The following is a 16,511-nucleotide window of genomic DNA, read 5'->3' on the forward strand; positions in this document are numbered from 1 at the left end:
CTAAAAAAAACAACATATAATATTTGGAGGTTCTAAGTAATGTTCTAGCAAAAAATACTAATTTAAACTTGAGAAATAAGTTGGTCCACACTATCCCAGAGACACATTATTGTTAAAGGTACCTCATCCCCTAATAATTCTATAAATATTGTATCCAAGAATAGGAAAAAGGGGGGGGCAGGGGATTTTTTTACGGTACACTATATAAAGAGACAAAGATTTCTTAAAAAAGAATTCATAGCTTTAATGTTGGAAATATGTTAAAATTATTTTGGAAAAACCAAAATAGCAAAAATATAATAGCAAGTACACTTTTTATAAAAAAAATTACATGACACAAAGTATAGGGGATCCTGAAAATGTTAGTTGCTGAGAATGATCATGTATCCTCCCGACATGTTTCACGTTTTTGCTTCTTCAGGGGAGTATGCAACTAACATGAACATAAACACAAAAAAAGGTTTAAGAATACAGAAAATACATTTATGCCATACAGTTAGATACACATAAATTTCAGAACATTAAGTATGAAATTGGTCTCAATTTGCTCAGTCCAAGGAGGTACAATGCTTACCCAGATATAATCATTCCCGGCATCGCAACCCACAAGCCAATAGATGGTGAAATAGATGGCAAGAATTAGGTGACAGGATCAAATGCTAAAAACAACCCAGCCCCATGCAGGGCATAGATGGAGGTAGACAAGCGCTACAAAGATCAAAAACAAAATCCAGAGATAAGTACCAAGTTTACAAATCCAGCACAGGCATTAAAAAATGTTAGTTTGTAACAGGAAGGGTAAATGATATCAATCCCTAAATTATAAGAGGGAATTGGGGCTGAAAAACATGCCTCCATAGTAGAACATGAGATACTCATTATCAAAGGAATGAAACAATTGATTTTAATTACGCCTAATTAGTATAAGGATTGTAAGAAGTGGCTACTGGGGGTATACTACCAATATACTGTTAAAGAGAGTAAAAGGAATAAAAATAATTTTTACCTGCAGTTAGAGTCAAAGATGAAAGAATTAATTCCATATGATAATATTGGTGCAATACAAATGCAACAGATTACAAAGAAAGAATCAATTGATTCATTGTAGTGTTTTATAAATTACAGAGTGCAGCGGTATGCTGCCACTGCCAGGCTTGCTGAACCTACAAGCAAATAAAGAGAAGGATGAATAGATATAGGTATAGAAAGATGAGAAACGGTGTTGTAACAGTATGAAGTTCAACTAAAAAAGTATATTTACCAGAAGAAAGAGTCAGCGTGGCGGTAGTATCTGTGCTGAACCTGCACTACAGATGAAGTGACAGCGCTGCCTATTTGTATCCCCCATCCATCGAGCTGGCGTCTGACGTCACCGGCTCGATGCGGACAGCCATAGGTGGAAGCAGTGAGCATGTGCAAAGCCTTCCGAGTCGGCATTTGAACTACCAACCCCATAATGCCTCAGTGCTGACACGAGGTTCATTTGGGTAAATGCTGATGGAGATAGGGCTATGCTAGCTCTCCGCCCTTAAAGGGGCGGGAAGACACAAGCCTGCATAGAGGGCAGATGAAACGACGATTGTCATGGCTTTTAACCCTAGAGGGGATTAAATGCTCCCTTCCACCTCAAATCGGGAGCCGCCTGGGGATATAACCCAACGGCGCCCTTGGGTGTCCATATGCCCTTGCATACTTGGAGCAAGGGAAGATAAAAAACAGAGGATCCAGTCCCAAATCACAAAGTAGTGTGGCTTAGGAATGCGGTGTAGGGAAGGAGGGAAAAAGCAAAGCTCCTCAATGTGGGTGGGACTCATAGAGAGCAACAGAGATCCCCAAGTGTGCAAACCATGAAACCCACCTTGGGCCAAGCAAAGCGAGACATTAAACGGTATATATTACCTGTACAGCGTTAATGGTAATTAGAAATGACATTTTTTGATGTACAGAGATATTTTTAAATATAACATAAACATATAAATAAAGAAAATAAGAATAAAAAAAATAATAAAAAAAATGGAGAACAAAAAGAAAACCAAATAAATTGGGGAGGGGGTAGGAGGAAAAGAGGGAAGGGGAAAGGATAAACAAAAAGGGGAAAAAGGGATATCACTTCTCTCTCTTCATGCCAGGCTCCACGGGGGCTCACAGCTGAGGTAGGAGGTTTCATGAAACAAACAAACAGAGATTAGCTATAGAAAGGATCTGTAGCTTATATTTTCATTGAAACCAGGGTATTTTGTGGCTTTTAGAATAAAGATCCACTTGGCTTCAGTTTGTAAGAGAAGCTTGTCCACTGAGCCACCTCTTGAGTTTAGAGGTATATGGGCCAGGGCTGAAAATCGTATCCAGTTGGGGTCAAAGGCATGATAGGTGCCTATGTGCCTACTTATGGCTGTAATAATTTTTTTATTGAGAATGGGTTTGATGTGGTCTTTTATGCGGATAGAAAATAGTCTTTTAGTTTTACCTACGTAAAATCCTCCACACCGGCATTGGGCCAAATATACAACGCCTGGAGTGGAGCATGTAACGTGAAATTTCGAAACAAACAGGTTGCCATTTGGCAGTCTGATCTTTCGAGAATTATATATATAGGGACACATGTCACATTGCCCGCATGAATAAGTGCCTGGATATTTAGATTTAGTTTCACCTGAGGAGTCCTGAAAGTGACTTCTAACTAAGCTGTCCTTGAGTGATTGAGGTCTCATATAGGTGATTGATGGTACATCGTTTATGTACTGATTAACAATGGGGTCAGCTTTTAGAAGAGGCCAGAACTTATTGATTATAGCACGGAAAGAATGATGTTGGTTAGAGTATTTGGTAATGATACGTACTTTGTTATCAAAATTTTTTTGTTTATTGGAGAAGAGAAGGGAAGTCCTATCTTTATTTTTTACTCTATTATATGATTTTTTCAAAGATACATGACTGTATCCACGTGCTCTGAGTCTATTATATAAGTCATTGGCTGCAATCTTAAAGTCAGAGTCAGTACTGCAATTACGTTTGGCCCTTAGATACTGGCTATAAGGGATGCTCTTAAGGAGAGGTTTTGGATGAAAGCTTGTCGCATGTAAGACCGTATTGCCAGCAGTGGGCTTTCTGTATAAGGCAGAATAAACATGTCCAGTGGCATCAATTTTAATGGTTAAGTCCAAAAATTCAATAGAATTTTGACTGTAATTCAACGTAAACTTTAAATTGAATGGATTCACAGAAAGTAAATTAAAAAAGAGCAACAAATCTGATTCTGATCCTGACCAAAAAAATAAAATATCATCAATGTACCTGTACCAGGCTGTGATGTTACTTAGAAAAGGGACGAGGTCTTCACGCGCGAAGGTATCTTTTTCCCACCCCCCCAGGTACAGGTTGGCATACGATGGGGCACATTTAGTCCCCATCGCAACCCCCTGCACCTGGAGGTAGTGGGATTGGTTAAATTGAAATACGTTGTGCTTTAAAATAAAATCCAATAGCTGCATAACAAATTCATTGTAAGCAAAGAAATTTGAGCCTCTTTCTTGCAAATAGGAGCGTATTATTTGTAAACCTTTGGTATGTGGTATAGCATTATACAAACATTCCACGTCGATGGAAACCAACCAGGACTGTGCCGGTAGGCTGATACCCTCGAGTATCTTTAGAAGATCGATGGTATCCTTTACATAAGAAAAAAGGGAAATGACGTGCGGTGTAAGGTGTTTATCTACAAGGCTACTTGCATTTTCTGTCAAACTATCACAGCTGGAAATGATGGGACGTCCCGGAGGATCAGTTAGAGATTTGTGCACCTTCGGAAGGGCATAGAAAGTAGCAACTTTCGGATCTTTAGAATTTAGAAAGTTCCATGTGCCTTTGTCTATAGTACCTGATTTGTATGCATTAAAGATAATCAAACGATATTGTGTGTCAAAATAAGAGATTAAAGACACAGAAATTGGTCGATACCAATCCGAGTTTTGAAGAATCTTATTGCACATAGTGAGATATTGTGAGGTATTCATAATTACGATGTTTCCACCTTTATCCGCAGGTTTGATGACTATATTGGGATTAGTTTTGAGTTGTTTTAATGCCGTCAATTGATTATGCGTTAGATTATGTTTCTTGGTCAATGGAAAATGCGTCTGTTCGATGGCCTGGCAAACTTGTTGGGTAAAAGCCCAAATATTTGGATTTGTATTTAGGAGTGGAAAATTTGTTGACTTAGGTTTGAACATTTCTAAAGGAGGAAAAGAAACTGACTGTACCGATAAACCAGTGGAAGAGATGGTCATCTCATCATCAGGGGGTATTTGGCCCTCTTCCCATAGATCCATCAGATTGGAGAGGGCTTGTTGATCAGCACTATTTATCTCATTGGTAAGTTTCGATGTATTTATTTGTACAGTAGGTTGATTGGGCTTATGGAAAAAGGTTCTAAATATCAGTTTTCGTGCAAATAAATGTATATCCTTTATCAGAGAGAATTTGTCCGAGCTTGAATCAGGGCAGAAGGTCAGTCCTAGTTTCAGAACATCGAGTTCATGACTCGTGAGCACAAAAGACGATAAGTTGACTATAGATAATTCATTCCCTGAATTGGATTCTGGGTTAATAGAAGGAGATTGGGTTAGGTATTGGGTGGTTGAGGGGATTCTTTCCCTAAAAAAATAGGGGCGATTCGGAGGTCCGCCGGTAGGGGAGCACCACTGGGTGAAATGATGATGTCATTAGTGTTGGTGATGGGTAGGGATGATGTCAAAGGGGCTGATTTTGTGAAGGAAGACGTGAGAGTGGTAGACATAGAAGTGTTACTGGAGGTGGAAATGGACAAGGATGTGTTAGTGGGGGTGGGAGTGATGAGAGGTGGGGGTGGTGGTGGGTGATGGAACATCATTAGGGGACGAACAGGGACTTGATTGGAAATAGGATGAGTTCGAGGTGGTAAAGGGGTGCTGAGGTGTTGGTTGGGTGCTGCCATAGCGGCGCCCTCCGAATCGCTTTTTCTCCTCTTTGGGAGTCTGTCTCCAGATAAATCACGATAAATTGTGGAATGATTGGATGGAAAAGAGGTTGATGAAACACTCGATCTAGTTTCATCATCATTATAATCCCTCCTGTTGGAGGGGCGTGATGCTCTAAAGAACTTATTTTTATTTTTACCATCTGTTGGCCATTTGTATGCCGAACCATTCGAGTAGGAATTGTTATCACGTGTGAGTTTATTTTGTTTTAAGCGTATTATCTCTAAGGTATAATTCTCAATGTGTTTGGATAATTCAGATTCCTTGCGTTTAAATTTGGGAGTGGAGGTTATTTTAGCATATTCATCGTACCATTTTTTAATGGAATTATCTATCAGGTCAATATCATGCGAGTATTGGATGGCTAATAAAGTCATCATTGCTATCGAACACGTTTGTAGGTTTTCTTCCCATTTTTGCTTGATGAGATTGTCAATTTTGTTTAGATTGGGGAATATTTGTATTCTAAGGCCAAAAGGCACAATTTGTTGATCAATGTATTTATGAAAGAACTTTCTGTGCCAAAAAATTCTAACCTTACGTTCCAAGAGGCGTTGCAAATATTGCAGAGCAAGATCAAGATCCTTATCCGATGGTTCACTGTTCTTTTGGAGATCAGAAGCTTTGTTCATTAAGCCCTCCCAGGCCTCGCCGCTGAAAGCCGCCATGGACCCGGGAAAGAGAGAGAAGGAAACAAAGGGAAAAGGGAAAGTTTGAGAGGAAAAAGGGGGAAAGGGGGAAAGGGGAAATACACTTTTATTGATTAGTAAAAATAAATGCAAAAAATACAAAGGGACAAAGAAAATTTTTTTATCATCATTACAGAAAGTTGCCGTGTCACAGGGAGGTGGGCCTAAGGACAAAAAGCGTATTAAAACGCATGAGTACAATAGAAATAAGTTGGTCCACACTATCCCAGAGACACATTACTGTTAAAGGTACCTCATCCCCTAATAATTCTATAAATATTGTATCCAAGAATAGGAAAAAGGGGGGGGCAGGGGATTTTTTTACGGTACACTATATAAAGAGACAAAGATTTCTTAAAAAAGAATTCATAGCTTTAATGTTGGAAATATGTTAAAATTATTTTGGAAAAACCAAAATAGCAAAAATATAATAGCAAGTACACTTTTTATACAAAAAATTACATGACACAAAGTATAGGGGATCCTGAAAATGTTAGTTGCTGAGAATGATCATGTATCCTCCCGACATGTTTCGCGTTTTTGCTTCTTCAGGGGAGTATGCAACTAACATGAACATAAACACAAAAAAAGGTTTAAGAATACAGAAAATACATTTATGCCATACAGTTAGATACACATAAATTTCAGAACATTAAGTATGAAATTGGTCTCAATTTGCTCAGTCCAAGGAGGTACAATGCTTACCCAGATATAATCATTCCCGGCATCGCAACCCACAAGCCAATAGATGGTGAAATAGATGGCAAGAATTAGGTGACAGGATCAAATGCTAAAAACAACCCAGCCCCATGCAGGGCATAGATGGAGGTAGACAAGCGCTACAAAGATCAAAAACAAAATCCAGAGATAAGTACCAAGTTTACAAATCCAGCACAGGCATTAAAAAATGTTAGTTTGTAACAGGAAGGGTAAATGATATCAATCCCTAAATTATAAGAGGGAATTGGGGCTGAAAAACATGCCTCCATAGTAGAACATGAGATACTCATTATCAAAGGAATGAAACAATTGATTTTAATTACGCCTAATTAGTATAAGGATTGTGAGAAGTGGCTACTGGGGGTATACTACCAATATACTGTTAAAGAGAGTAAAAGGAATAAAAATTATTTTTACCTGCAGTTAGAGTCAAAGATGAAAGAATTAATTCCATATGATAATATTGGTGCAATACAAATGCAACAGATTACAAAGAAAGAATCAATTGATTCATTGTAGTGTTTTATAAATTACAGAGTGCAGCGGTATGCTGCCACTGCCAGGCTTGCTGAACCTACAAGCAAATAAAGAGAAGGATGAATAGATATAGGTATAGAAAGATGAGAAACGGTGTTGTAACAGTATGAAGTTCAACTAAAAAAGTATATTTACCAGAAGAAAGAGTCAGCGTGGCGGTAGTATCTGTGCTGAACCTGCACTACAGATGAAGTGACAGCGCTGCCTATTTGTATCCCCCATCCATCGAGCCGGCGTCTGACGTCACCGGCTCGATGCGGACAGCCATAGGTGGAAGCAGTGAGCATGTGCAAAGCCTTCCGAGTCGGCATTTGAACTACCAACCCCATAATGCCTCAGTGCTGACACGAGGTTCATTTGGGTAAATGCTGATGGAGATAGGGCTATGCTAGCTCTCCGCCCTTAAAGGGGCGGGAAGACACAAGCCTGCATAGAGGGCTTTTTTTTTTTTTGTGTTTATGTTCATGTTAGTTGCATACTCCCCTGAAGAAGCAAAAACGCGAAACATGTCGGGAGGATACATGATCATTCTCAGCAACTAACATTTTCAGGATCCCCTATACTTTGTGTCATGTAATTTTTTGTATAAAAAGTGTACTTGCTATTATATTTTTGCTATTTTGGTTTTTCCAAAATAATTTTAACATATTTCCAACATTAAAGCTATGAATTCTTTTTTAAGAAATCGTTGTCTCTTTATATAGTGTACCGTAAAAAAATCCCCTGCCCCCCCCCTTTTTCCTATTCTTGGATACAATATTTACTAATTTAAACTTGTAAACAAAAAGTTCCAGAAAATGACTGCAAGCAAGTGGTAAACTACAACTAAAGGCAAAACCTTTTTTTTAGACCCCTTTCACACCACACCGCCCTTTGCGTCGGCGGTAAAACGCCGCTATTTTTTGCGGCGTTTTACCGCCGGATTTGCTGCAGATCTGCGGCTCATGAAATCAATGGGGCAGCTAGCGGGGGTAAAAGCGTCCCGCTAGCGGCCCGCGAAAGGGTTAAAACCGCTGGCAATACGCCGCAATAGCGGCGTTTTGCCGGCGGCATTACAGTGCTGCCCCATTGATTTCAATGGGGAGCAGCGGTGGAGGAGCGGTAAACACACCGCTCCTTCACCGCTCCAAAGAAGCTGCTGGCAGGACTTTTTTCTGACGTCCTGCCAGCGCACCACTGTAGTGTGAAAGCCCTCGGGGCTTTCACACTACACACAATGGTGCAGCTTCTTTAGGGCTGATTGCAGGCGCTATTTCTAACGCTATAGCGCCTGCAAAACGCCCTGGTGTGAAAGGGGTGTTAGTGTTGGACATAATGGAGAGGGATTAGAACACCTGTCAGTTTGTATTGCTGTGTGTGCTCCTGGGAGGGAGATCCACCCCTTCTATTTGTCCTAATTATCATAATCATTGAAAGTGAACGTGAAAGAAATTCCTAAATGTTGGGTTGTTCCTAGAAAAGAACTAGAGGGGAAATCTTCCAATGGGGACACTAGTTCTGGTGACCTGGGGGTCCCCAATGGATTCCCTTCATTTGCAGAAATTTCCTCTCACCTTCTGTTTGGCTATGGGACAGGAAGTGAAGTAAAATCTCCCCAATGGGACACAGGTGGCAAAAGAAAAACTGACACGGGTTATGACGCTCCCTTACTCTATGGTATAAAAAAAAAAAAAAACTTTTGCCTAAAGTTCTACTTTATGCTCTTTTCTTTACACGGGACTGCTACAATGTGGTAGTAGTGTGAACTGACACTGTAAGAAACAAGGCACATTGCCTTGACTTTAGATTGGGACTGCCCTGGACAAAGGTGCCCAGCATAGTTCAATGCAAATGGTGTAAAGAATCTCTAAAAAAAATAAGGAGAGGGGGGCTACAACTTCAGTGCTTCTCTACATGCAACTACAGATATCAGTGATGTCTTGTTTAAAATGATTTGACCGCTTGGTAGGAATGCATATATCATTAACTGTATATTTTAAATTGGGGATCTATCAAAATTTCTAGCTATAACCACTTCCCTGGCAGTAGGAAAGTAGGTCGTTTGAACATGCAGTCCAGTACCTGGGAACCATGATGATGGTACATTTTGGTGAGGCTAAACATGTACTGTGCCTCCTGTAGGGCCATCATCACACATAAGCATGCCACCATCTCCGTTATAACAGTGTACATGTAGCATCCACTCATCCCAATTCACACAGATTCCCTTGTGTACCAACCATCCTCTACACTCCTGCTGCTGTGCGAGAGGAAGATTCTGAACAGGGTTCTGAACACTTTTTAGAAGCCTATTTCAGAGCTACAACACAATAGCATTATTGTTATATGATAGCTACTTTTTCTTGATGCCACCCTTTCACCATACATCCTTTGATTGAAAAACTAAAGGAGCCAGAACGTTTTTGGCCCAACAGCAGCTGTATCCAATTAGATGCAGTTGCTGTTCGTGTATTCTGACAGCCATGGGCGGTGCCTGTTGGAAGACAATAACTGCAGTGGGGGGGGGGGGTTCCATCTGTGCTGGGGGGTCAGTGGCCAGTGGGAGTAGAAAATGCCGCATCAGGGGTCATAGAATAGACCAGGTATCAGGTCTGGTGATCAGTGGGAATAAAAAAAAAAATGACATAGTGCATGTGATCAGTTGTTGAAAGATCTGATGAAGTCCACACCCCTGGACGTAACATGTATAAGGGGCGGAGCCTGGAGTGTGAGGTCGTCTCATGCCCATCTCTATTTTTGGTTGTAAATTGACATATGCAATATTCAGCTAGCACTGCTCAAGTGCTTTTTATTGTAAGTGTATTGCTTCTCTTTTAAGTGTAATAAATATTTAAACAGAGAGCACTATGGTAGATTGGGCGTGTTCTATCTCCGTTTCTGTATGTACATCTGTGTATTTGGAGAGGGACATATGGACATAGGGAACCACTGCTTGTTAAGACTTTACTGGTAATGTAAGGGTCATAGCATTAGGGTGAACGGTTAGTGAAGCACGAGTGGTGGCTGACACATAAAGATTTGTCAGATGGTCGTGGATCATTTACCATTTTTTGTGGACGAATGTCTTACTGTAGATCACAGTGCAATTGATATAATCACTTTATATGGACATTTACGCACTTTATTAATTATATGTTGTAATAAGATATCACATAGCACAGTTGTGACATTTAGGTTTACTTGAAACTGTGTTTAGATTTATTGATTTTATTAATTGAAATTGCACTACACTCTATAGTTTTGTTTCATAAGTTCGGTGTGGTGGAATCACTTTTGTTGTGAGAGCAGCAATTTTTATTTTTTTAGCACAGAAGAAGGTTGCGCTAATTGTCTTTGCTTGATTTTTGGTTTAGACAATCAGATCTAATATAAATAAATGAGAGTGTGATCAGTGGAAAGAGGAATAGGGACCCCTCATTGGTGTTAGTGGGGGAAACAGTGCACCATTGTTGGTGTTAAGCTTAGTACACATGGGCTGAATGTCCAGCAACCTTAGCCGCTTCAATAAAAACTGTCCGACATTTGGCTCATGTGTATGCAAATGTCAGCGCTCTCAGCCAATGGCTGACAGCGCTGATCGAAGTGTTCTGGGGGGGAACCCCCTGTCAGAACACAAAAGAATAGCAGGGGAGATTGATGCACTTTCATCAGATCATTAGTACAGTGGCTTTAACCAGTGCTGTTAGTAAAGACTCGTACACACGATTGGATTTTCAGCAGGGAATTGTGTGATGACAGACTGTTGGCCTAAAATCCGACCGCTAGTACGCTTCATCAGACAATTGTTGACCAACTTTCCTCCAACAAATGTTGGATGGCAGACTAGTAAATTTTTGGTGGACAACCGTCTGTAGTCAGATATTCCTATCGTCTGTACTCAAGTGCGTCACACAAAAGTTGAAAGTACAAACACGCATACTTGGAATCAAGGCTCACCATACACGACATTAGCAGAAGGTGCCCAAAGGATGGTGCTCAAGAACTGATATTCCTCGTAGTAGGTCACTACATTTGTGTTTGCTGGCCGACAATTGTGCACCGTTTGTATGCAAGACAAGTTCCTGGCACATGCCCTTCGGACAAAAGTCTGACGCTTTGTTGGCCAACAATCTGATCGTGGGTACGAGACTTTATTTTTCGGGTTGAATGAAAAAAAAGATCTAGTGGTGTGTGCCAGGTTTTACTGGGAGGAAAAGTGCTCAATTATTTATATCTGTGGAGGGGGTGATGATGCCCCACCCTTGGTGTCAATGTAGCAATGCTTCATTGTTGGTGTCAGAGGGAGAAATAGTGCTCTGAGTAAGGCTGGGTAAAGATGAGCAAGGGCCACATCCAGCCTGACAGTATTAAACCCAGAGTAACAACCAGGGGATTATAATTTGCTAGAAAAGAAGTCAGGATTGGCAGTCTCAATATTTCTCAGTAATCTCAGTAATAGTTATCTTAAGGAGTCATGATACCAGATTTCACCAGCAAGTGGAGCAGCGGGTGACACCTACACCTGCAACCCCGGGTATGGGTGACACTGAGGCCGCATACACACGAGAGGATTGTCCGTCCAACTTAGTCCGCTGAAACGTGTTTCAGCGGACAATCCGCTCGTGTGTGGGCTTCAGCGGACTTTTTCAGCGGACAGTCTGGCGGACTAAGTCTTTCGGAATTTGCGTAATATTGTCCGTCAAAACTTGGTTTCAGCGGACAGTCCGCTTGTGAGTAGACTAGTTCGACAGACTAAGTATGGCGCATGCTCAGAAAGGATTTACACAGCCGAAGGTTGCATTGCAGTGTATTGGACGTCGAATTTCTAGTCCCGTCGTACGTGCCGTACACGTCATCGCGCAAGCTTTCAGCGGACTGTCTGTTCGTCGTGTGTGGTCAAGTCCGTTCATTCAAAAGTAGGACGGACTGTCTGTCGGATTGTCTGACGGACTTAGTTGGACGGATAGTCCGCCCGTGTGTACGCGGCCTAATCAAGTGAAAAAAAAAATGGACTGACTGTATTGGTTTCTGGGAGTTGACTAAATATGAAACTCCTAGAAATGTCCTTCACAGCTAACGGGACCTGGAATGAGTCACAATCTAATTATCTGATATCAAGTCTTGCTTTTCAAAACAATAAATACTGTCTGTAGAAGCAGAATAGGAAGCATATTATATTACGCCTAAACTGGATTGTTGATCTCATGCTGATAATCGTACACATTGGTTGTTGTCATTTTGTTTTATGTTCCATTTATATTTCTTCATAAAAGTACTCACGCTTATTTTATGTGCCACTTTTACAGTCATCACAAGCCCTCCAGAATGGGAAATCGGAATATACATAGCTGGTGCGCTGACGCTACTTGGCGTGGTGGGTTTATATCTTTGGAAGCTGTGTAAATCTGGGAATTATCCATCACCTTCTCCATTCCCTAACTATGACTATAGATATCTGAAGCATAAATATGGGACATCGTACTCAGATGTTAAAAGGAAGGTGAGTAGAACAAATGGATCATGTAAACAATTTCCAGGTTTGGGTGGACGGTGTTTGGTTTATTTATACCGTGTGAAGACCCCAACAATGGGATTGTGCCCCAGGAACCCATGTCTCCTCCCAAACGGCCATCATTATAGTGTTAATTTTTTTGCAGGTTAAATGCACAATTATTTAATTACCGTAGCATTTTGGAGGATTTGTCCATTTAAATAGATAGCACTGTGTAAAAAACATTGAATCCTGATAAATTTATAGGACTAATATAGTGTATGTGACATGTAACATGTTCAGTATATTTATTTCCAGTGGAGCAAGCTGTACAGCTTAAAGTGGTATTTAACCCCAAACCAAACATGTGACCTCCTGTTCTCGGATCTCTCTTCTGTGATTCTGGCCCCTCTCTCCTGTTCAGTGCCACACAGCAAGCAGCTTGCTATGGGGGCACCCGAGCTGAGTCACAGCTCTCTGTATCAATTCAGACATGGAGTCCCGACCCGGCCCGGCCTTCTCCCCCCGATTGGCTAGCTGACTTTGATTGACAGCAGCGGGAGCCAATGGCATTGCTGCTGTGTCTCAGTCAATAAGGAAGGAGAATCTAGATGGCTGAGACAGTTGTGGACATCGCTGGACAGAGAGGGACTTTAGGTAAGTGTTAGGGGGCTGCTGCAGACAAAGGGCTTTTAATCTTAACACATGAATGCATTAAGATAAAAAAAAACTTCTACCTTTACAACCCCTTTAAATACTGCTTTAAAGTGGTAGTGACAAGGATTGGAACAGACTACAAATGCCTCCTATTCGATTAGCTTAAATCTTTCTTTTTAATATTTCCTGCAGCTACTCCCCCATTGTTGTGTTATGGCTGTCCCAACTTCTTCTGGAAAGCTTGGTGCTGGACCAGGATGAGGTGTAGCAAACTTCAAAAGGATTGTGCCGCAAAAAAGTCTGGGCCTCCAAATTAGACTGCTGAAGTAGTTCAGAGTTCATAAAAAGGGGAGGTACCGGTACTTTGGCTTGTCCCGACACTGTCTGCATGTAACTGAGGATCATAATCAGTGGCGGCAGGTGCTCAAAATTTTGGGGGGGTCACAAACAAACTGAAAAATTCTGAAAAAAACCCCCATCAATTGCAGCCTCATTGTGCCCATCAAACGCAGCCACTGTGCGATCAAATGCTGCCATTGTGTCCATCAAATGCTCCCACTGTGCCCATCAAATATTGCCACTGTGCCCATTGAATGCTGCCACTGTGCCAGCAAATGCTGCCACTGTGCCCCCCCCACCCACTCGCTGTCTGCCAGGCACTTACCCTGTCTCAGTAGGGCAGCTGGTGATGACGGCGAGCGGTGTCCTCCATGCTCCTTCATGTCCTTGATGTCTTCTCCTGTCCTCTCCTATGATTGGACGCCTGATAGGCATCCAATCACAGCGCCTGTCATTTCAGCCAATCAGGTAAGGGGTAACAGACCCAAGCACCTGATTGGCAGAGAGGCGATTCAGTGTTAGGAAAGCGAATATTCATTCACTTTTCTAACACACCTGGGAGAACTGTGAGTCCCAAGCATGGCGCTCACAGGTCACTTTTTTTGATGCCTATTAGAGTCTATGGCTCTAATCAGGTGCTTCAAAAACTTCCACTGCCACTGTAAATCAGGAGCCTGGCGCCCGAAAAGGGGCCGGGTGCCTGATTAGGGGGTGGCAGCAGCAGCCATGGGTAGATGTATGCAATGCATGAATCTATCTATCGGCCATATGGGGGTGGTTGGAGAGAGAGTGCAGTGCCCGTGCGCCCTTATAGACGCACTACCACTGAAAATATAAATAAAGGAATGTGAAATTTAAAAAGCAATTGATATACTGAATGCTATCATCACATGTATTAACCCATATAATTATCAACATACCATATTTTTCACCATAGCGATCCTTTAAAGAGATAGTGTAACCTTACTTATTTAAGACAAATTAATAATGTTTTTGCAGAAGTTTCCCCTCCAGAACCCTGATACTCAACTTCCTCTGTTGCAATCAGTGAAAATACCCATTGGGTATAAGGGAGTGTGAAACCTCCACCCATGTAAAGTCTCATGTCTATTAGTTGATCAGTAGGCCCAAACATTGTCTACAACACCAGTCAACAATGCTTAAGCCTGGTACAGATGAGCCAAATACCGGCTGGTATTAGCCAGTTTAACAGAAACTGGCTGACAGTCAGCCCGTGCATACACCAGCCTGACCGACAGAAGCCTCAATGTACAAACATTGTCAATTTGCTCTGCATGGACAAGGTCTCTTTAAAGAGACCCTGTCACCAACTTAAACAATAACAGGTAAAAGCACAAAAAAAATCAGTATTTTAAATACTTACAGCATCTTTTACAATCCATTAACCATTTTTCATTCACTTTCATTGTTTTTTTTTTTAACTTACTAAGGAATTAGGCCACTCCAAAAAGATTTGATTTCCTAGAGCATACGAAGTTACTCTCCCTTCGACCACTTCATAGCCTTCTCCTCTTCTGTCAGAGTCTAATTACTGTCTGTGCTGTCCCAGGTCCTCCACCACTCCTATCACCTCCCTACATAATCTTTTAAATAGCTGTCAGGTGAGTGAAGGGGTATACCATAGTGTGTCAATTGAGTGACAGTTCTAAATTTGATGGAACAGCTGACATCACATCCAAGATGGCGACAACCAGCAGCAGTCTTAGTCCTTTTGGATGTCAGCAAATGGGAGTACCTATACATTTTAATGAAGGTTGTTAGGGAAATGAATGGTCTGGCAGCACAGTCTCTTTTAATCATGACGCAACAATTTGACTTCAAAATTCTTGGATTGGATGCGAAATCCATGAGGGATAAAAGAGGTCCCCCAAAATAATCCAAATTACTAGTGACCTTACCAAACCAAACTATATGTAGTTTTAGATGAACTTACTACTACATATGAAAGGGAAATTTGTTGCAAACATGTATATCATTCAACAACATAAACAAGATACAACATCTTTCATACAACCATGTACAATGTACGTCATACTGTATAACATTACGTTTATTATTCTTTGTAAAGGTTAAGTCCTTCTACCAATGGCAATTGTACCATCGTGACAATGACCAACCAAGATGCTTTTTAATTTCCATTTACCAGAAGTGCTTTTCATGCTCTACTGGCTCATTACAGTAATGGTCTTTTCTGGGTATGGGTCTATACTCATCTGTAATAGACACTTAATAGAATGTCAGTATTAGAACCTAGCCGCAGTACAGAGCTTTCCGGTGCATCATCTCTGCAACATTCCAGTCATAATGCAATTACTTCCGTAACACAGCGGCACTTATATCTCCAAATGACTCTGCTATGTAATATAAATTGAAGATTACATAGAACTAGGTAATTTCACTTGGCAGATATAGTTATATCATAATATTTTCTTCCGAATTTACCACCAGATTATTTCTCAGTTCTCAGCGTTGTGTGTGACTTAAAAAGCAAATCGAGTTCTATCATAGAACAGTGATAGGCAACCAGTGGATGGACTTTAAGTTCAATAGCATATGGTGATCTACTGGTTGCATAATACTGTTCTAGAAATAAGAAATTAATATTTTAGTAATAGGTATTACTGCTCTAGAAATGGGTATCTCATGAAGGTTGGGCAGAAATACTGAGTATAAAACAAGCAGAGAATTGGTAGTGCTGGACTGTTGAATGCTTGTTCAGTTTTTTGGGTTATTTCATAATTATACTGGGGGATTGTCTGCTATACCACCATTTAGCTATTTTTTCATTCACTCAACTATTAACAACCCTAACAGGCACAATATCCTCACGTAGAGTACCATTATTTCCAACTGTAATACTAGATTTTAACAGTATGTGGTGCTTCAAACTAAATTTAGGTCCATGGTCTCTGATAAATAAAATATGGAATGAATAGGAATGAACAAAGCGGACCCTATCACTGATTACATGAAGAGGCTTGAGGAAAGTATATTACCCTTAAAAATAACCATTTCTTTCCATAAAATGATTACATAATACCTACCTGTTACATTTTTTAGCTC

The 16,511-nt window shown here is 40.8% G+C and overlaps 1 protein-coding gene across 2 annotated transcripts in view; it reads left to right on the top strand.

Annotated features, from left to right (window-relative positions):
• SYT12 (synaptotagmin 12) overlaps window positions 1-16,511 on the top strand; it is a 206,846-nt gene that overhangs the window by 78,016 nt on the left and 112,319 nt on the right. For both annotated transcript variants that reach the window (XM_077460785.1, XM_077460784.1), the window contains exon 3: window positions 12,247-12,440. In XM_077460785.1, the coding sequence (XP_077316911.1) occupies window positions 12,247-12,440 (194 nt within the window). The remainder of the gene's footprint in view (window positions 1-12,246; window positions 12,441-16,511) is intronic.

Source organism: Lithobates pipiens, unplaced genomic scaffold (genome assembly GCF_037356315.1).
Source record: "Lithobates pipiens isolate NorthernLeopardFrog02 unplaced genomic scaffold, aLitPip1_a1.2 Scaffold_10, whole genome shotgun sequence".
In the NCBI taxonomy this organism is placed as follows: domain Eukaryota; kingdom Metazoa; phylum Chordata; class Amphibia; order Anura; family Ranidae; genus Lithobates; species Lithobates pipiens.